Here is a 22,337-nt window from a genome sequence, read left to right as displayed (position 1 = left end):
ATTTTTAACTGCTTTTAACTGCTTAGATTAGAGGGAAACTCTAGATATATGAAAAAGTAACCGTTTACCTCAACTTCTAGTACCAAAGGAACCATAACAATTATTTCATACAGTGAAAAAATATTTTCATCAAACACGAAATATATCCAGTGCTCTACATCTTACGGAATATGAAAATTAGATCAACTGAAATGAAAATGCAAATCGTGACACTGACATAGTATAAACATTACACGTCCCAGTAAATCACATACGTTTCAGGACTGAGTTTTGTTATTACGCATATATGTCATTACGACGACCTTGTTCAGTTTAAAGCTGGAATTTACGGCAGCGCTTTAATGCACCGCTGTTGTGCTCCATTTTGTGTCGGTCTGCTTGTTTCCGGGTTTCCGAGAAGAGAGCGATAAAAGGGTGTCAGCAGGGAGTATGGCTCTGCTGGCAGGTCAGGAGTGCAGGTAAAGTTTTCCATAGCTACCCCAAACTGATAAAAAGTGGTTCTCAGACGCGCCCAGCACTTTGTTTAATGCACTATTTATCTCAAAGACCTCTTGCGGACAGAGTTTGCAGCCACCCGGACTGCGCTGACATTGACAGCTGGAAAGTAAACAGCTCGGTGCTAAGCAGCTAACTGTGGCTAGCTCCAGTGAACCCGCCGCTAGCCGATCTGTTGAAACCATCGACAGCTAGCTAGCTAACCTGCGAGTGTCGTTGGTAACTTACGCCTGCACAGCTCACCAGCACTCTCCCATCACTTTTGGAGGGGGGGTCAGACTCTCCCCTACGAAGGATTTCTACATCGACACTTCCCATTCATGTTGTTTAAGAGGACGAGACTAGCAAACCTCCGCTTGTTCGAGCCAGGGTGAGTAAATTCGTAATGCTAACCAAGTTTAAGTTAGCCTCTGCCAGGTATGTTTGCTCACTCTCCCTTTACCTGGGAGCGGCTACACAACCTGCCTAGGCCTTTGGATCATGTGTTTGACGAACTTTTATGTCACTGTTTTCATGTTTCTCTTAGCTGGAAGTCTGTCCAACAAAAACTATGTTTATACAGTGGTGTGCAGAGGTATAAGGAATTATGTACTTATGCGAAGGCACCAAATGTCCCACTATAAAAATTCATCACTATATCGGTATTGACATCGACGACTGTTGTCATTTCATACCCAAGTAGGTAAACATCTCTCAAACACTGTAAGTAATGACACTGGAACTATCCGGTACACGGAAATATAAATGGTTATTTGAAAACCAAAATAGATGCCAGTTTTCGACTAATCGATTATTAGGTTCTGCCTCGTGTATTAAGCTCAACGCAATAAAAATTTAAATTTCTACATAGTGTACACATGTGTCTTCCACCGCTGGTTTTATGGTAGTTATCTGGTCTCTACATGTTGAAAAAAGCTGACAGTAGAAAATGTTATGTTTTTTATTCTAAAGAATGTCTTGAGCACACAATTCAGGCTCTGTTTTAGTTATATGGGGCCATCTCCACCCCCCTAAAGCCTAGAAACACACACAGTGTTACAGGCCTGTAAGCTCAGCGTACTTCCTTAACCACAAAAGCATCCTACTTCCTCATACAGCCCTCCCTCTCTGGCTCTGTTTCTCTGTACATCGCCAGACTGTTGATGTGGGGAAACTTCTTGCCATCAAATGGCTGTTTACCAACTGTTTGGGTGAACAGTTTAATGGAGAGCAAATCTCAGCCTCATGGCCTACTTAAGAGCTCATTTTTACTTTGATCTTGAATGGACAGGATTAGTTAGATTATAGGGTCAAAGGTCAAGACTTGTTGTTTTTGCCAGGGCATGACTACCAACTATATGAGCATTTTTACTGCCTGGGTAATATTTGATTATCATATCTTATTTAAACCACAGAGTCTTTTCAGTATTTCTGAAATCTTATACCAAGAATCTGAGGTCTTCTTGTGTCTATACAGTGTGGGTTGTCACTTAAAGAACTGCAAATAATTGTTAAAAGCATTAACAACAGTTACTAGTTCCAGTTTCTTAAATCAGAGATTTAAGATATAAAGATTAAATCAGAGATTTTGTCATATCTCATAATAAAGTAAATATGATGTGACAATGGATCCTTGAGTTGTGTAATAGCCATTTGCACACACCTTTTTTCCTGCTTTCTTGCTAGTTTAATTAAATGACTGTCACTGAAAGGTCTATTTGAGACTACAATTAGTCTACATGCACCAGACAGGTCTTGAAATGTTTGCTAACCCCCTACTATCATTTTCGTAAGTCTTCTGCTGTGCGGTTCGCTTTAACCCACGTCACTGCCTGACTAGCGAGCTTGCTAGGTAAGATTCCTTTGGTTTCCCTCGGTGAAAACCTGTCTCAGCTCTAAACCATGCTGCCCGAGGACTGGAGCATAAAAGAGGTGAGGGCGGGGCGAGGAGCCAACTGCCTGCATGAGGCAACAATGAGCCCAGACAGCTAACTGGTTTGGGGAGATCCAATGACCTCAGACACTCTTTGTGTGAAAAGCTTTGACATTTAGAGCAGTTTCAGTACAGGTGTATCATATGCAGGATGGACACAGTTAATATAATATAATTAGCTATAATGTAAATTCAGTACAAATATTTTCGGTAGTCTTTTCAAATCAAAACTTTCCAATACTGGAAAAATGATGTGCATTTGTGATTACAGGATTTATTAAAAAATATAAATGAATAGGGGTGAAATAGAGCTGTACTTATTTTACTAAACTGACTGTATAACAAGTTTTATATTTAGTGTATCTTGTCGCAAAGATGGGCAAAGTGCTATTCTAATTTCATAGTGGATGAAAACTATGTATTTCTTCAGGTCATTATTGATCAATGACCTGAATAACCTCGAAATGGCTAAATTATTAAGTAATCAACCCTTTCCCTCTAAAACGGCCTCAGATTACAAGACTCGTGTCAGGAGTCAGTCTAATTCAAACAAATGTCAAGTGACCAATGTGATTTAAGTTAGTGGCCAGAGATTCTTTGTATAGATAAAAACTCCAGTGTATTCCATTGTGTTACAGACTTACATCACCCTGTATTTACACAAACCTAATCCTAGTTCCTAGTTGGATTTCAGTGCCACTGTATTGGGAGATGAGACTGAGCAGATGTTGAAGTTGGAGCCACTAAACATTGAACAACTATTATTTCAACTTAAATTACTGCAATAGAAAATAGAGGGAAGACTTTGAAACCAATTGAGTCTGTGCACTAACAGGAAGTGGCAGTGGTTAAACTGGTAGATTACTTGCTATTTCATTAGCATTTGAGACACCTAGATACACTTATTACTTGTTAGATTTTGTTTCACAGGGGTATTGTCTAGGACCAAATCACTAACTTTGTTTGTCTGCATTATAGCTACCTGAAGGCACATTTCGAGAGATGGACAAGTGATGCTCCAGTCCAAGATAACAGTCCAAGATAAATATATGTGAAATAAATTGATCAGTCATCTGTCATGGCTGATCAGCTAAAAAAAACAGGCCTATTCCAGTCAGCAGTTGACATCTCTAGTTCCCTCTGCAGGAAATCTGTGCAGGGGACAGGACTTTTTGATTAACTTCATTCTGTTACCCTTTTTTCCACCAAAGGGACATAGTTCCAAATTAAGTTCAGGGGAGATCATTAGATTTCACAAAAGTACCCAAGTCATTAGCGAGACTATAGAACTTAACTGCATGCTGAAGTTGCAATGCATCCATTTGGTTTATGTTACAGGAGCTCATGACTGTGGGTGGAGTAAGCCCTGAGATGATTTTTCAGGGGAATATTCAGAGTAAAGTTGAGGTGTTGGATTCTTTCTGTAGATACACGTCTAAAGCGAGTCTACCTACCTAGTTCGAGGGACTCTCTTAGGAAACTGCCTACTGAGCAGCATCCCTGAGAGCGACTAGCTTCAGGGGTTTTTATCTATTCGCGGTAATGTAACACAATCACCAGCTGCTTGTTGGCATAACGTCAACTACAGTCATGACAACAAGACGGAAGATGCTTTGTTCAGTGATGTCGTTTGTTGTGTCTTGGCTTTCTTCATCCTAACTATAGAGTTGGAAATGCAGAATTTTAGAAATGAGAAGTTCTGTTTCATTACAATTAGGTGTAGGTGTGTGTGTGGTTTTTTTATATATAATCAGAAAAATCTTACAACTGATTCAGTTCTGTCCTACAAATAGGTGGAGTCAGTTTCATCACCTTAAGCCTTATAAAACTGATGACGCTTTAAAATGAGTAATCATGATGTTGTGACACTTCATATTGGATTTACCTGAGGGCACCCTCCATTGTTGAACAGTTAAGGATTTACAAAAGATTACAAGTGAAATTTGAAAGACGGAACAGTAAAACTAGTTGTGTATCACATAGACCTGTTACCCCATCCATTTAGACAACTCTATCATTTCATCCTTTATCTCAAGCATCATGCTTTATAACAGTCTTGTAAACTGTCCCAATTCCCATGTGAGTAATCCAGATCACAGTTGCATTCAAGAGTGACACAGGCACAAAGTGTGGAACATTTAAAGGAAACCATATGAAAACACTCAGCTCTTCACATTAAAATGAACATTCTCTTGTTGTTAGCTCTGCCTGGATGCTGGTTAAATGCATTGTTCTTATTTTGGATGTGAAACAAGTAGTTGATCAGTAGAAGAAAAACTGAACACAGGATTGGTTAATTGTTTAATTATTCTTTGGATTTAAAATTGTTCTGAGGATCTGGTCCTTGCTATTCTCTCCTTTTTGACAATTGATTAGCTTTAGGTTTTGAACTGAAAGAAACGCATTCAGCACCACTTAGCCAAACCCGTTAAGTGTTGCTGCAGCTATTGAGAGGATTTTAGTGAAACTTTAGGTTTTACATTTTGTAAACTTGATTTAAAGCCTGGTTCATTATAGATAGAGGAGCCAAAATGCCTGGAATGGTTGTGGGTTGGCAGGCTGTCGTTGTTTAGCAGATTTTCATACAGACATCTACATAATGTAGTTGTTTAGTGTCATCTGGGAGCAGTGTCAAAATATAACGGCCAGTAATATGGGCTGTTCTTGTTTGTGTTTGTGCTCTTCTTGGTCCACTAGCATAGCACCTGCTGCACAGTTTAACATACAACAAACGTCTATGCAGTGGTGTTCAAAACAGGTAAAATTATCCACTGTAATCATGGTGAGTTTTCGTTGTGGCTTTTTAAATTTTATTTTATTAAGCACATTCTTTAATTTAAAAGTTGGTTCGAGTTAATCACAGTCTGCGGGCTCCATTACACCCGCTGTGCAGGACCTCATGAACGGCATCACATTAACATTACAGCTGCTGTTGCTAGCCGCCATTTCTGCCAGTTACGCACCTCTAGATTTTTGTAGCCTACCACATGTGCCACATCTGCCACAGGTGGGTTGAAGATATTTGTATATGATTGTGTTGGTTTTACAGCCATTTAGTGATATATCAGTAGAGAAGCTCAGTGATGAACAGATTATACAGAGGGAAATGTTGCAGCAGTTTGTGGAAGAAACTTTTGGGGGAAAAAGTTATAATTTCTTTGCTTCTGGTTTTGGCTGCTTCTCCTCCTGTACCAGTGCTGATATGGACGTACTGTCTTAGTAGTGACAACTCACCGTTAGGGAGAATACTGCAGCTAGGACTACCTGCATTGTAACGGCGAGTATAAATTGATATGGTTGTGTAATTATGTCATCGGCGGTGCATGAAGGGACCACTGGAATATTTACATTCGCCCTGTAACTGGCTATATTGATCTAAGGGCTCCATGCAAATTTATCTGTATAGCCTCTGTATTGTTTAAATTCCCATATACCTTCTCCCTTCGTAGCCAATGAGCTTTGTAAACAGATACTGATGAAAGACGACAAATCCTGCATAAGTTCCTTAATCCTCTATACCTTAGTAGGCTTCTATTTTAATACTTGAGTTTCCTTAAAATTCCCCAAAAAGAGACATTTGATGAACACTCAAAACACCTACATTTACCAAAAATCAAAAACAAAAAAAGAAAAATGTTTTACCAAGTTTGTCTTAATTTAAGTGCCATTCAAGATTTGTACATTTACATTTTCATCATTTGTCTCCTCCTCCTCCTCATCTTCATCTGCCTCCTCTGCCACTCCTGTGTCCTTCCTCATCTCCACCTCATCCTCTTCGTCTTCACCTGAAACCTAATTTCCTGAAATGAACTTGGGGCTAACAAGGGATAACAAACTCATAAATAACAAATAAGCAAGCATAAACTTGCTTATTTATTCCCCGATATCACCACAGTTTGTTATTGTCAGCAGATTAGACATGCAAGCCTCTTGTCTCCAGACAGCTGACAGTCACTTACTTAAAACAAAAAACAAAAAATCACTAGGACCGAACAAACCAAGCAGTGGTTATTCACAGGCAAGTTCGGGGTATCCTCAGCAACTTATCTCATAAGTGAGCTTCGCTGCCCCATATTGAACTTTTTACATCTTCCTCAAGTGTAAGCAGACAAGGACAGTTCACACCAGACACAATGAAGTTTTAACATTTATTAAATATTTGGTGTGTGTGTGTGTGTCCAACGGTTAGGGACAAAGGTTGCTGTAAATGGACCAAACTTCAGTCAGGACAACAACTGAGGTAATCCATCCACCATATGAAGTTGCTCATTAATATATTGCCTGGGCTGGGCTGTAGTTACATCGTAAGGGTTTAAAAACTGAGGTTTAAAACGTGTTGCCAATGAATAGTGGTAATAAAAACCGAGAGACCAAGATGAAATAGAACAAGATATCAAACATTAAAACATGTTAAAAACAGAACAGCCTTAATAAATGCAGAGTAGTTTGGACCTGGAAGCAGGGTTCATACGTCATCACTTAACCGAATTGGCTTTCAGTTTTATCAGTTGAGATATTCTGTCATTTTCAGGAGCCTGTGTATTCCAGAGACGGTGAAGTCACCGGCCTTTACCCCACACAGAACGGTGCCAACGCAGAGACAGGATGCCTATTCCTCCCCCTCCTCCTCCTCCAGGACCCCCACCCCCTCCAACCTTCAATGAGGTCAGTGACCCGATCAAATATTCAGCACAACACACTGCACTGAAAACTGACAAGTTATTCACTTCCTTGTATCAGATATCTAATTTGACCTGAGATGTTTAAATGTGCTGTGAGAAATTTGTTTATATTAAAACTTGGTGCAAATGTGCACAAGACGTGCTTGTCCCTGAAATGTTTTTGAATGGTTAAGCTATGGGAAGCGTCAGATATAGAAGCTAAATTGCCAAAAGCTGCTACTAAACTATATCTTTGTTTTACGTCTGCATTGTGAGCTCAATAAACTTTCTGTTCTAACTAAAGGAGCCGGAAGTTTGATTGCAAAGTTTTTAACTGTCTCCACAGGCAAACACAGCTCCTCCCAAACTGAGCTCATCTGAGGCAAAAGGCAGAGGTGCACTGCTCTCAGACATCCACAAAGGCGCCAAGCTAAAGAAGGTCGCCCAGGTCAATGACAGGAGTGCTCCTGTTATAGAGAGTAAGTTTGTTTTATACACAAACTCAAATCCCAACTGATGTACTGCCTGTGAGTTGATTCAAAATGTCCTGTAAAAGAATCGTTCTTTGCTAGTGTCTCTGTCTCTGTGTTAGCCCTGCAACAGACTGGTGACCTGGGTTAAGGTTAGGGTTGTGACCCTGACACAAGGATGGATGGACAGAGTCCTACAATTATGTTGTATTTATGTACTGCCAAATCACAACAATAGTCACCTCGGGGTGCTTAATATTACCAAACACTCGCTGACAGTGGGCAGAAAAAAACTCTTTAACAGGAAGGAAACTCTGCCATCTGCTACAATACGGTGGGGTGGTGGAGGTGGGGGGCAAAGGACAAAAGACACTTTGTGGAAATGCAAAGTAGTGTATAAACACATAGATGTTGGAAAAAAGATGAATGAAAGCACTCATGATTTTGACCGTTGTTTGTTTTCAACAAGTCGTCACGCTGTATGTAAGTAATGATGTTTAAGAGTTCCCTTTAAAATTTTTTCATTGTTGAGCGGTATATATTTTTGAAGTTTATGTAACATATGTTTGTTTAAGTTTAAAAAGGAAACTTGACTTGACCTTCAAAATGTTGTCGATAAAATTGGTTAAATTAAAGAACAGTTTTTTTCTTACTCTGCAGTGTAACAGCTTATTCCCATCAGTTTTCCATGATAAAGTCATAGGTTCTCTAAATATTTGAATATTAAAATGTATTTCTGTTTGCCCCCCAGAATCTGGAGGCGGTGGAGGTGGAGGCGGCGGTGGTGGAGGTGGCGGCTTTGGAGGTGGAGCCCCAATGGGAATGGGCGGCCTTTTCCAAGGAGGTGTGCCAAAGTTACGCCCAGTTGGAGGTAAAAACATTTTTGAGATTTAGCACATGCGTGTTTGCCCCAGTTTACTGTATTTGGATCATTTTGTCAAAGAACCGTTATCATTAGTGTGAGTAAATAACACGGAGAAGAGAGGAGACCTGAAGTCAAACCTCTGAAGGGAGGAACTTAATATAACACATTATACACGTTACATCTGTCAGCAGATTATTCCAGAATAAGAAACGGCACATAAAGAGAGAGAATAAAGCTCCTTTGGCTTTTCTCCTGAGCTTGTACTTTTTATTTCTCTGTCCATCATTTTGTGGTTATAGAAATAAATAATTTACACTGCTACAAATTTGCAATGCTTGGACCATTAATAATGAATGAAAGTCTAAAACTTACTATTTTAGTTGAATATTAAATTATTAAACTGTTAGACTTCATATGGTGCAAATAGCTTCAACCTTTAACTTCTCTTCTGCTGCTTGTTTGAGATTTTTATAATGCAAGATCTTTACTTTAGCAGTCAAAGGTGTTGCTCAGTGGAGAAAAAAAAAGTTTCCAACTCATGTTAATGTAACCATGGTCAAACTTGGTTACCCACCCCCCTCACTAATTAAGCAATAATGTACAGCAACAAAACCACAAGATTGTAGCGAGCGGTTGGTATATAATGCAGCGTTATCAACGAATCAGTCAGCAACAGGTCTGACATGTGACTGATTTGTGCACAAATCATCTGATCGTAGTATTTAACTCGTCCACATAGGGCTCTGCGATATATCAACACATCATATTCAGTGTATCATGAGATTTTTCTACGTATGCTGGTTAAAATGGCTTTATTGTAACCAAGTATAAGGCGCCATGGAAATATTAGGCTGTCTGCATGTATTCACTGAGTTATTTTCTTTCCCACATGTTGCGAATGCATTAATACCCCCTCCCAACTGGAAAATTTTCTACCTGGCACACTGCATTGAGCATGCGTGTTTATATACTACCTGATAGGGGAAAATATGGTGACAGCGAGAGTTTCAGACGAGTGAGGGAATGAGATTCGCTGGGAGTGTTAAGTCATTCCCAATTCTTTATTATTTTGCTTCCAAAACAGTAACTCTTGCTTCCAATAAACCAGAGTTGTGTTTTTGTTGTTGTTGTTTTTCCCCAGTGCTCTTTAGCAGTAGTTCTCCAGGCTTCCATTAGACATTGGCTGCTGTTTCTTTTTTGTTTTTTTTTTGTTTACACATAATAGACATAACTTGGCATTCAATCAATTTTAAATTGTACCTGAAGCACTTTGTTCCTACCAGCCTGTTGCAAAAACGCATAACTTTTTAAAAGTTTCAGTATTCAATTAAAGAGTTAGTCCATTGTCAAATTGTTTATCAAAGCTGCTTTGATGAAGGGTTTAAATGTCCCCGTTTATATATAAATAAAGGAGTATCTGTTGGGTTTCAGGTGTTGAAATTAGTTATGTAATTAAGTTATGGCTTCATTATGAGTGGTGGGGGACAACTAAATAAAATTATTCAAGAAAATAATGTGACAAATTTATAACGAAACAGTCGTTCTTGAAGCCACAGCCCTTTGAAAAGTGCTGCACTTAAACGCCGCCTCTGTCTTCCACACAGACGGTCCTGCTGGTGGTTCACTGGGCAGATCTGCGCTACGGCCCCCGGGGTCTCGGTCAGCGGCTCCTCGTCCTCCCACAGGCCGGTCCACCTCACCGTCACCCCCCAACAAGCCCTCTCCACCAGAACATTCACGCTCACACCGCCCCTCGCTGCCTGACATATCTCACTCCTCCAGCAGTAGCAGTGGGATGAAGCACAGCACCTCTGCACCACCGCCTCCACCACCTTTTAACAGAGGTGGCCGTGGAAATGCCCCACCTACCCCAAGCCAGAAAGCATCTCTTGCACCTTCTTCATCCTCTTACAGCAGAGAGAAACCCCTTCCACCAACACCTGGGAGAGGTCCAGCCCCTCCCAGCAACGTAAAACCTCTGTCCTCCAGCAGACCGCCTACTGGAGGCTCTTCTGCTCCTCCTCCTCCCCCGCCATACAGACCGCACACATCTGGTGGTGTCTCTAATGGGCCATCCCATGGCGATGGAGGTGGAGCTCCAGAGCTTCCCCAGAGGAATAACTCCCTTCATAAAAAACACACATCAGGCGGCAGCAGCCAAGGACGCAGCCATGCCCCGCCACCACCTCCATCATTATCATCGTCATCCTCTTCTCAGCAGTCTAACAGACCACCTCCACCTGTCAGAGATCCACCTGGACGCAGAACAGGTACATCCCAGAAAATGCACACAAATCTGTCAAAAGTGCAATATTGCCACTCATCACAATTTTTTATTTATTTATTTTCCTGTGATTGAAATTCTCTCGTTCATTCTCAGTCATCTCTCATTTGACCTTCATGAAACCTAACCTCCATTCTTAACCTAATCCATTAATCAACCCATCATTTGAATGCCCAGATTTACTTCATATATACAATAAAGATATGGCTGAGTGCAAACTCCTGATTCTGAACTTTCAAGAAGACCTCATTGTTCTTTATTTTGAGGAGAAATGTTTACAATGAAGGCAAAGCAAGCCTTGACTCATTATCTCTGAACCTCTAAGGTATAATCCAGGATAATGTGCTGCAACGTTTTCTCCCCATGATGGGCTTCTATCCTCTGAATCTGAAAGTAGTGCAGAAGGATACAAAAAAATGTACTTTGTCTTGCTCTGTGTGATGTATAAATCTTTCTTTTGGCTGCAGCATTTCATCAAGTTCCTGCACAGATATTTGACAGTAGTATAATATTTCTTATAATTACAGCTGCTTTTGCATTCTGGGGAAATGACCTTTTTTCCCTTATTTTGTTAACAAGTGACGACATTAGGATATTTTTAATATGCGGAGCAGATATGCTGTTCTTTGGTATGTGTAATTATGCTAAGTTGGGTGGATGCCACTTGGATGACACATCTTAGATGCTTCTGATGTTTAAAAAAACTAAACTTAAAAAAACTGGGGGATTTAGGACAGCCACACCTACAAAGTGCCCTAGTTACAGATGACTTGTCTGACTTGTCAAATGATGATTTTGTTTCTGCTTCAGAAAAGATTTATGGCACACTGGAAACATTCATAATTTGAATTCAAAGCAAATACACGAAACAGGAAGGCACTTGTTAGCTAGAGTTCTGGCTTGTGATTGAACGGTGAAACGATTTGCTACAAGGTCTCCTGGTTTCTCTGCATTCCTGTAACCCTGTGGAATATTCCAGCATTCCTGTTCACCCTGTGTTTTTCCCCCACACACACTCTTAATATTAAGTTGCACAGACTTCTTTCAATCTTACTGTTCTCTGGTACTGAAGTCTCTAGATTTTAAGTCAGTATGAAAACAGATGGATTTTTTTTTTTTTTTTTTTTTTTTTTTAAACATGGTTTACTGTGATGCAGTGACTGGAACTAGAAATGTATCATGTGGCATATTCTAAGTTGCTTTGTTACAAACAGTAGCGTTTTAAAGAAACTATATCATATCTGGTTTCATGATTGGTTCTGAAACCAGCTGAAAGAAAGATGCTTGTAATGTTATGTTTCGCTCCGTTCTGCACAACATACAGACTAAAACATGCACGTTTTTACTGATTGCTGAGTAACACTTGACTATATAAGTCTGTACTAAATGTAAAACAGTCATGGGGGTCAGTACTTTCATCTCATATTTCTGTTTTGGCCCCTGTGTAAAAACCTTTACCCTTACAAGTTTTATCATGGTGGAGAAACCCTGGCAGCTGATACATTGCAGTTCATCTGACCTTCGGTATGAATTCGTGATCACTTGTTTGTGTGTATGTTGTCCATGCAGCTCCCCAGGCGCCCACCCCTGGGTCTCGTAATGGCAATCGGGATGCCCCTCCTCCCCCACCCCCTTACCGTGGCCACAGCTCAGACTCCCGAGGGAATAAACCACCACCTCCTCCTTCCTCTTCCTCCATCTCATCTTCCTCCTCACGAACCCCAGCCGGACCCCCTCCTCCACCCCCACCAGTCCGGAATGGTTACTCCTCCAGCTCCTCCTCTAAGTCCATCATAGGTGAGTGAGAAAAGACTGCTTTGGCAACATCTCCTTCATATTCCACTGTTGACAAGAGCTAAATAATTTGTGTATCAGTTTTTAAATCCAACTGCATCTAGTTAAATTAGATCAAATGGCACTGCAGCTCACAGCAGGCAAAAACAAAGGGATACAGGATTTCACCATTTATCAAGTTAAAATATTTTTAATGAAGTTATTGTGAATTCAAAACTGTTTTTTATATATATATATATATATATATATATATATATATATATGTGGATTTTGTTACAGTAAACTGATACAGTCTCTCTCCAGACATTGTTTAAATCCTAAGAAGATGAAACTTGAATGGATATAGCTCATGTTTGAAATCTTATTTACACGACTTTGCATCACAGTTTAAACCTAAAATGGCTTAAATGTAGCTCGCTACCTTTTTGCCTGGTTTTGTATGTGTGGAGGTATTCAAATTGGACCCTGACACGTCCGTCCACACCCATCCCCTCTCTTTGAATTTTCTGCTACACAGTCTCTTTGCATGGCAGTACTGGTGCACACAGCCTGTGTGTGTTCTGTTAGGCAGGAGTGGAAAACCCAGTGCTCCATTTGTAAATCAGCTAAGAACACATAGAGGGTACTGTTACAGCAGATCAGGGAAGGGAAAAAGTCACAACATGCATCAGAAAATCAACCATAACTGGAGCAAACTGGACAACAGCCCAGTGCTTGCTGTTTAAACCAAACTGTGATCACAAACAAAGTGTTTACATGAATCCACACTTGCCAATACTGCAGACCCACACAAACGCAGGAAATGGCAAATGAAGACTAGAGAAGGGCAACAGAAATGAAGATGGATGAACTTGAGCCTGAACCAGATTATCATACAGCTGATAATCTAATACTAGTCTTGGATAAACAAGTAAAGCCCAACCTGTTATAAGGTTGGGTTACTGGTTATCCGTACTGTTACAAAAATGTAGGTAAGAATATATTGTGATTAAGAGAGAATAACTACATTAAAGCTTAATAAGTTATGTTTATCAGATGGTCTCACGTGGCTGCCACAACACATAAAATCTGGGCTTGTAAGAGATTGTGAAGTTCACTTAGTTTCCCCCTCAAAAAAATTTAAGACTAGGGGGTCTGAAACTCACCAGAGTCACTAGAAGATAAGATTTTGTTAGCCCTAGTAAAATAAGTGTTCATTTCCTTATGTGGTTGGAAGGACATAGTTTTATGTTCCCACATGCACTCAAAAATCTGTCATCAACAGTATGGTTGAAATGTTGAACACCTGGTGATAGGGTTGGTAGGGTTAGTGACCTGCTAACTAGATCTTACTTCCAGGGATTTGTGTCATCTAAAGAGTCTTTTTGTTAAGTATAAAATAAAAGTTAAGTATAAAATGAATGATAGCTTCTTGATAATTAAATTTGAAAATGATACTTTATTACAGTAACTGTGTAACTCAGTCCCATTTCATCCCCATTCTGTTTTAATGGAAAGGTTGATAGTTAGGGAGATGAGGACCAAAGTTCCTTATCTGAGGCGCTGTATGATTTTTGTCGAGGGAGGAGCCAATGATTTCTCTTGAGATAGTGTCCCTATGCAGGCAGTAGGAGATGGAGAGGAAGAGGAGAGAATGTTAAATTCTCTTATTGCTCCATAAATGAATTTCAAGTAGACTTTGGATGTGTACCACTTCCATTGATCCCTGAAAAGCTCGGATAATGTTTGAAAAAAACATATCTTAAATTCAGTAACTTTGGGCACCACCTGTACATCTGTGCAGTAAGTAAACTGAACTTGAGCTATATCTCTGAGTATCAACACTACATCCCCAAATATATCTGAGATACCATGTACTCTCATGCTGCCAGATGTGCCTAAATCCTGGCAGAACCCACCTTTAACTGAAGAGCTGTATGGAAATAAAATGGTCCAAAGTGTTAGTACCTGTCTGAATGTGGGGTTCGATCTGAGTGCTCTTTTAAACAGGAGATGAAATGCTGAGGCTTATACAAATAGCTACCGGTTTTTCTGCTGCTTAACTAGTCAAATTTGTTTATGATCTTGATGCGATGGAGGTGACGATGACGAATTGCCGTTGATAGTCAAATCTCCCCTGACGCTATGCAAACTACCCTTTTGGTTTCCTGATGTGTGGACAAATCAGGAAACCAAAAAGGTAGTTATGGGTGGTTCCTAGATTACTACTGAGCCTTTGTGTACTTACTGTGTCAAACTTAAGAATTACAAATGATGATAAAACCAAATCACTATTTATGTGATTTGTATAAAGGGAGAATTGAGGCTACAGACCATGGGATTTATAGCCTAAGATAGTTTCTCATCCTGTCCCTCAGCAACTCTTTCAAACTGAGTAATAAATGTCATAAGAGAGCATAAACAGTCATTGCTTGCATGTCAGGTGATTAGGGAATAAATGTAAATTCTCGACATGCCAACCACTACAAGAAGTAAATGATCAACCTGTAGGAACAACTTTTTTTGTGCACAGTTCATTACATGTTTGTCTCAGCTCCCAGTTCTGTTGAAGTAAGCAACTTGTACAAGTTATTTTATCATTTGGCAAACCAAAAAACACCATTTATTTTTGTTGACTAGGCTTGATGGTTGCAGTTTGTGGCTGTAGGGAAGGCAAAGATGTTGTACCAGTGATCTGTAGTGGCTGTAATCTAAAAACTGAGATGTGACTCAGCTCTGTTGATAATACAAAGGTAGGGACCAGTGACTACAGACTGAGAAGAACGAATAGGGTAAAAACTTTCATGCTTGTCAGCAAATGGTTTGAAAGAGAGGTTGAAAAATATTTTTTTTTGTGTGTATTTTTTTTTTTTTTTTTTTAAATTGATATTAAAAAAAAAAACAAAAGTAGAGCTGGGCAATATAAGATTTTTTTCATATCACGATATGTTTTTTGTTTTTTGTTTTTTTTTTTTTCATTTCAGCCGATAACGATATATATCACGATATAAGCCAAATAACTATATTTGTAAGATTTAAATGTGCCGTTGCTCACAAGTAAAATGTGAAATAATCAGCAGCTTGTTTTGATTTAAATATTTATTTCCCATAATAAGTTCAACAGGACAGATGTACTTAAGGAACATGAGACTTCAGTTTCAGATAAATAAAGGTAAATATTGCAAACTACACAAAAGGCAGCCGCTAAAGTGTTTAAGTTTCAAAATAGAACAAACAAAACAGACTACTAAATTCTCAATTCCACTTAGAAACAAAATGTTAATTCCAAAAATAAATCTTAGGTCGTTTTACAGAAGAACAGACAAAATTGACTAACTTTTGTCAATATCAAATAAACTGAGAACTAAAAGGAAATTCTCAATCTCTCCTTGTTGTATAGCTTAGCTTTTCAAACAGTTTTAAAATACAGATGCTAACAGAACGTCACCCAAGCTCTCGGTTGATTTTTCTCTAGTCGGCACACTCATTTCCTCCATTTCCCGGTCGGCACTGCGGCTGGCTGCTTCCCAAACAAATACACATGTGCGGCTTGGCACTTGTGCTGTACGTAACAAGTCACGTGATGTGACGCTGCGGCTGTGATTGGTTCGACTCTGCGCTACTTAATTTGGATTGGGTGTTCTTTTCTTTTTCTTTTTTTTTAAGAGGAAGAGAGCGAGAGATGAGGTCTATCGCAATAGTTTAATTTTTCTATCGAGAAAAAGTTATTTCGCAATACATATCGTTATCGTTCTATCGCCCAGCTCTAAACAAAAGCAAACTTTTGCCTGGTGGTTTAAAAAAAGTACCCCCTCTGTCAATTCTTAGGTTTTATGTATATATGTAATGGTAATCTGTTCCTTAGCAGAGCTTAATATGATGTGAATATAACCTCAAAGGAGCTACAAAACACTTCATATTACATAATGTCATTATTTATGTAACAAAAACTAAGCCATATTGCAGAAGCAGTGTGGGTTTTTTTGTTTGTTTGTTTGTTTGTTTGTTTGTTTGTTTGTTTGTTTGTTTGTTTTGTTGTTGTTTTTTAAACTAAGTGTACCCCTATTAATTCTATAGGAACAAAGAGGGTAAGGCTTATCAAATGTACTTTATTAACTGATCACCAGCCAGTGTGAGCTTACCAGTAGAAGCAAAGGTTTTGCAGCTTGCTTGCCTGCAGCATTCAGGTATGTGGTGACACAAGGCCAGGGAGGAAAGATGTTAATAATGTTTGAGAAACAAATGTTGCTGCCTTGAAATGTCTGGCAATGGTTATAAATCATTTGAAGTCCATAATTCTACAGTGAGAAAGATTATTCACAGGTTGGTATACCTTCAAGACCATTACCAATCTTCCCAGGAGTGTACATAGTAATAATTCACCCCAAACTCAGACTGTGCAATGCTCAGAAAAATTGCAAGAAATCCGAGAGCGACACGTCAGACGCTACAGGCCTCAGAGAGCTAATAAAATGTTAAAGTTCATGAAAATACAGTTAGAAAAAGACAAGTGTGAGTGGTCTAGAAGGTATAATAAAGCCCCTTCTTTAAAATAACTTAGCACCATGGCATGGGTTTTTCCCAGCTGCTTGTGAACATTAAGAAACAAAACAAAAACAACATTACGAGAAACATAACAATAATACAATAATTTAGACACAAATTATTTGTGTTTTATTATATGTTTAATACCTCAGTATTGTTAAAATAAGAGCTTTACTGACCTCAGTAGGTCAGTAAAGCTCTCAGTAGGTGTATCAGTACTGTTGCAAATGAGTATGCAAGCAATGAAAAAACTCCATTAAAGCGTTTGTTTCTACCCTTTGGGTAGGAAATGATCTCTTAGCCAGAGAAGTTTGAGATTTAACTTTTTTAATTTTGCGTTAGTAGTAGTCATACGTGTTAAGCAATTTAAACTGTCCACCGGCTTTTCTTTGTAAAACAAATGCAATTTATAATTAAAACTGTGATTTGATGTGTCTGCACATTTTAAAAAGTTTGTTTATTGTCCTTCCTCCTACAGATGATTTTGAATCAAAGTTCAACTTCCACCCTATTGAAGACCTTCCACCTCCAGAGGAGTACAGGCCTATCAACAAGGTCTACCCCAGCAAGAGCAACAGGGGTATGAGTTAATGCTATGAAGCACATTTCTCTCTCCCTCCACTTGACTCGTTTTGTCAGTAATAATAAAACGGAGAATATAGTGTTATTGTCAGACACGGTCACTTTATTTACCTAGATGTCATGTGTTAAACACTTAGAACAGCAGTAAAATAACAAGGAATAAACAAGAAGAAAAGGTTATGATCTGTGTGATATGACTGAAGCCATGACCCACGGTGTAAATGTAACAGAATGCCAGCTTCCCTTAAGATTCAGTTAAGCTGTGGACAATTGTTTTATTGCCATATAAACTGCTCTGTTTGTGTTATGTGTCAGGATGCAGCCATATAGGAAGCTGGGTTTCATGAAAAATTTTTAGACCATATCCTAACAGTTTGGTTTACGTGCGTCTTTTAGAGCTGTTGGCACGTGCTCCACATGCTATGGAGTTGCTCTGGAAAGTGTCTTCCCTATAAATTCAGTGTTATTATAGCAGCATTATCATAATTACTAGAAACTAGTTCTTCTTCTCTGCCTATAAAATAAATATATAATGTGCACACACACGTAAATGTCAAAGCACTAATTAACAGGCAATGGTAATTTACAGTGTGGGAAACAAATTGTCTTCTTAAAAAATTGATGTGATGTCTTTATGATGGTAGTATCCTGCCGCAAATAGAAATGATAACAGGTATTCAGTGACTCACACAAGCTGCAAATGTATTCTTTTTTTTACAACATGCCAAAAGGAAAAGGTATAACGCAACATTGACCTTTGTTTCGCAGTAAAGGTTTGCCACCAACTTAATCACAGCTTACCTACTTCCTTATAATGAGTACTTCAGTTTTGTGAAACTAAATATTAACTTGTCGATTTGGGGAGGTGGGGGAGGGGGGCAGTTTAAGTCTTAGGAAACCATGATGTTTCCAGGTTTAATCAAACGCAGGATTATCACCTCAGCTAAGAGATTTATTGGAGACAGTCTTTGTATTTCTAAAGTTATCAAAGTTGAATTCACAAATCAATTTCATGAAAATGGAAATGAGGAGGAAAACAGTTTTAGCTTGCATATTTTTTTTTTTTATTTTTTTTATTTTTCAGTGACCTACCAGTGTATAATAAACATTAGCCAACTGCTGTTGATAACTCCATGCAATTCAGTTAGTAACACAAGGATGTCATTTGTAAAACCATGTCAAAAGTACTGTGCAGTTTGCTCATTCGTGACCGGCAGCTGTAGATGATGCCTTCCACCTTCTGCTTCTGGGTAACAAGGAAATTAAGTACCTTCACAGAGCTCCCTGATTGACAGGGCTAACTTAAAATTTTGAGTTATTTCTCAAAATTACAGCTTATTAACTCAAAATTTTGACATTTCTAGTCTATTGTGGTTGAAAATGGCTCTCTGTGAGTGTGTTGTAAAATAATAGCTGACCTTCTGTCAGGGCTTAAGATTTTAAAGATTTATTCATTAAATTGTTCTTTGGTTTTCAACTTCTGTCACTTTTCCAGCTTTCTTCTCAAAATATAGAATTTATACCCTTTATACCAGTGTGAGGACTGAGCTGTAGTTAACTTTGTCTCTCCACCTTCTTTCCTCAGCCGTAAGAGGAGCTCCTCCAGCGCCGCCAGTGGGCAGGTGAACAGACCTCAGTTCGGGACTTAAACTGTCGTTCAGGAGGGAGTGGTGAAGCACTCGAATCATAAACACACTACATCACAAACATACACTAACATTGAGCCACCAGCTGGAAGCATCAAGGTGAACACAAAGTAAACACTACTACACCATCCAGGTTTGACACTACTCAGAGGTCACTTTCAGTCTTTGCACGAGAGAACAAAAACCACTGACTGGGACCACTTTGATGACGACTCTGCTGACGGAATGCAGACGCTTCTGTTTGACACTACATATCGGGACCAAACTCCGAACACTTCCAAATCTCTGCATTCCATCTTTTTTTTTTTTATGCTTATTCAAAATAATAATAAGAGTAGTTGTGATTTTTCAGAATAACATATTTTTTTTTTTCTGTTATGTTATTGCTTTTTGGTGTCAGCATTAATTTGTAGGGAATATGAGCAGATAAACTCAAGTTTTTCCATAAAAATTTGTACTGCCACACATGTGGGGCTTATTGTCGGTTTGTTAATTAGTATTTGTCTTGAATAGCCATTCCATCAGTGCCAGGTAAAGGTGTGCTTGAGTCGGTGTGCCAAATGCAGGTGGAGTCTCACGAACGGTTCACCATGACAGCAGTCTCCACACACTTGTTCTGACATTTATAATTCTTTGATTGTAGTCTTGCCTGTTTTTGTAACTCTAAACTATCCTGTATCTGGGGTTGTTCATATTTGCATCTTCAGATGATGTTGCACAGCAGCTAAACTGCTTAACCGAGACACTGTGCATGACTCTGACATACGCACCTTCAACATCAGGACTACATCATGTTGATGCAACATAAAACTGATTTGTCCCTGATGGTTCTGACATGTTGTCCTTCACATAGCCAGCATATTTCTTCAGGCTTACTGTGGGCTCTGCGTGGGCCACATTTTAGTCCAACACTAATTATTTGTTTACTGGACCAAGGTTTGCAGACCATTTTTGGAGGCGTTTACAAGGGATCATCTCTGTTTTTGCAGGAATCTTTTTCAAGGGAAGTTGGTCTGAAAGCTCAGCTCAGCTCTGCTCTGATTCATGATTTGCTGCTGGTGGCCCTTTTGAAGAAGGACCTTACAGCCAGAGAAAGATAATGTGTTGTTGAATTGCTATGCAAGCAGCAGTTTGTAGAGATTGTAGATGGTAGCAGCTAACCAAAAACAAAAATCTTAAAAAAAAATGCAGGAACACTTAAGTGCCAGAGAATTGTTGGAATATATATGGAGGTCCTCTCTTTTCTCCCTTTGAAAGCATCAAGCTTCACTTTAAAACACTAATGACATCATTTTCTACAGTGCACAGCACAAAAAGTGAAAAAAAAATCCTGGCTCAGGTCAGACTGTCCATTCTCAGTGATGCAGCGCCTCCTGCTGATATTTGCCTTACACAAATTTGTTGTCACTCATCGGTACCAGTGATTAGTTTTTTGATGATGATAACATATATTGGGGGAAGATGATGACAACAGAGTAAATAAGAAGAAACAAGTCTATTTGAAAATGCAATAAATATTGTATATTTACTTTAAGGAATATGGTAATCATAGTTACTGATCTATTTTTATGTTGTAAAAAGCTTGTACTATAGGAAAAGACAAATGATTAAGAGTTCTAGCTATGTTCCAGTCGGTGCGCTTTGGTCTGACAGAGTGGATTCTTTGTTGCACTTCTCTGGACATTTGGCCATAAGGGTGAATGAGCTGAATTGATGTATGTGAGGTTTTACCAATGAGCCAACATTTTTGGGGTCTGGTTTTCAAAACATCATATTGGCAGGTAATTTAGTGAAGGTGATAAGTGATGCACCTCCACTTCTTTTTCTGGATCATGTTCACCTTGACCCCTCTACTTTTCTCATGTTCTCACCTTGTCCACTCTGAAAAGCAAAAACCCTGTGGTCATTTCACGTTATCAGCCATGTTTTTATCATTTGAAATAATTTCAAATAAATATATTCCTGTTGGGAAAGGGTACCTGATTCATTGTGTCTGTTTCTTTATGCTCAGTTTCTGTATTTATGTAGCTTTTCTTCCACTTGCACAGTGTTTTACTAAATTGGCAGAAATCTGTACTGACAGCTATTTCATGCAGTGGACGCTTGACTGGTATCGTCTCTCTAAACATTAACACAGCTTAAATCTCATTGAGATAACTTTATCTAGATTTCAAGAGCAATAATTAACTGTACAGTTATTAAGCGTATGGTTTTGTGAGGAGTAACTTTGCCACCACGAACCTGCTAAGGCTTATGAAAGAGAACGTGTAACATTAAACTGTTGAGTTTGAGACTTGAAAGTGGAATATTTGTTGTGAACATAGTTGTAATCTACTTAGATCCTTGACGTTACACTGCCACCTTCTGAGGTCCTCCTCCAATGTCTATGAGACTTTGTCCTTAAGTCCTGTTGTTCTCCAGAGTCTGTGTTCTTCGAGCCTGTCAAAATCTGAGTATACTCCGCTTGCACTTGCTTCCACTCTAACTTACTCAGACCTAATGTGACGCCCACGTCCTCGCAGCGGCGGGAAATCTGGTGAAACGTAATCTGTTAGTCCCACCCACTTTAGCGAGCGGCGGGAAAGTAAGACCTGCAGAGACAGCTAAGAGGATGAATGTGAGGACTGTTTTAAGCTGACATTTTCATTCCAGGTAAGTCTTTATTGTCAGTGATTTGTTTTCGTTAAAAACAAATTTGGGTTGAATCTTATGAGTAAACATTGAGGTTTCTGGGATACTTTAATGTGCCTTTCTATTCATATCTAGGTCTTTACTGTCAGTGCAGCTGGGCTCGACCTACCAAATCCTGAATGTGCAGATATTTTGTAGCGTGTCATACAATAGCTGAAGTTTCTTGTAGTGTAGTTATCCCATCTGTGGGGTAAACTCTGTGGCTTTAAGCAACAAAATCAGTCAGGTGAAGGTTTGAAGTTATTTTTTTTTCTTTTTATCAAATTATCCCACATAATAGAGCTGTGTGAGGTAATATAAAATACCTTAAACTTTTACCTTAAATTCTTTAATGAGACTTCACTTGCAACTAACATGGACAGTATACTGTGTGGGAATTATGTACATGTCATTCCATCAGTGCCAGGTAAAGG

The 22,337-nt window shown here is 39.0% G+C and overlaps 1 protein-coding gene across 2 annotated transcripts; it reads left to right on the top strand.

Annotated features, from left to right (window-relative positions):
* Positions 1-361: 361 nt before the first annotated feature.
* wipf2a (WAS/WASL interacting protein family, member 2a) lies at positions 362-21,216 on the top strand. 2 transcript variants are annotated; one of them, XM_031741332.2, is made up of 9 exons: positions 368-458; positions 547-865; positions 6,939-7,072; positions 7,415-7,547; positions 8,290-8,409; positions 10,008-10,673; positions 12,257-12,484; positions 17,484-17,585; positions 19,173-21,216. In XM_031741332.2, the coding sequence occupies exons 3-9, from the start codon at positions 7,013-7,015 to the stop codon at positions 19,211-19,213; spliced, it is 1,350 nt and encodes a 449-aa protein (XP_031597192.1). In that variant the 5' UTR covers positions 368-458; positions 547-865; positions 6,939-7,012; the 3' UTR covers positions 19,214-21,216. The 2 variants fall into 2 exon arrangements, with proteins under 2 accessions (XP_039469637.1, XP_031597192.1); XM_039613703.1 differs by having other exon boundaries at positions 362-865; positions 6,956-7,072.
* Positions 21,217-22,337: the final 1,121 nt, after the last annotated feature.

This window comes from Oreochromis aureus, linkage group 6, assembly GCF_013358895.1.
Source record: "Oreochromis aureus strain Israel breed Guangdong linkage group 6, ZZ_aureus, whole genome shotgun sequence".
In the NCBI taxonomy this organism is placed as follows: Eukaryota; Metazoa; Chordata; class Actinopteri; order Cichliformes; family Cichlidae; genus Oreochromis; species Oreochromis aureus.
This window is presented reverse-complemented; position numbering and strand designations above follow the sequence as displayed.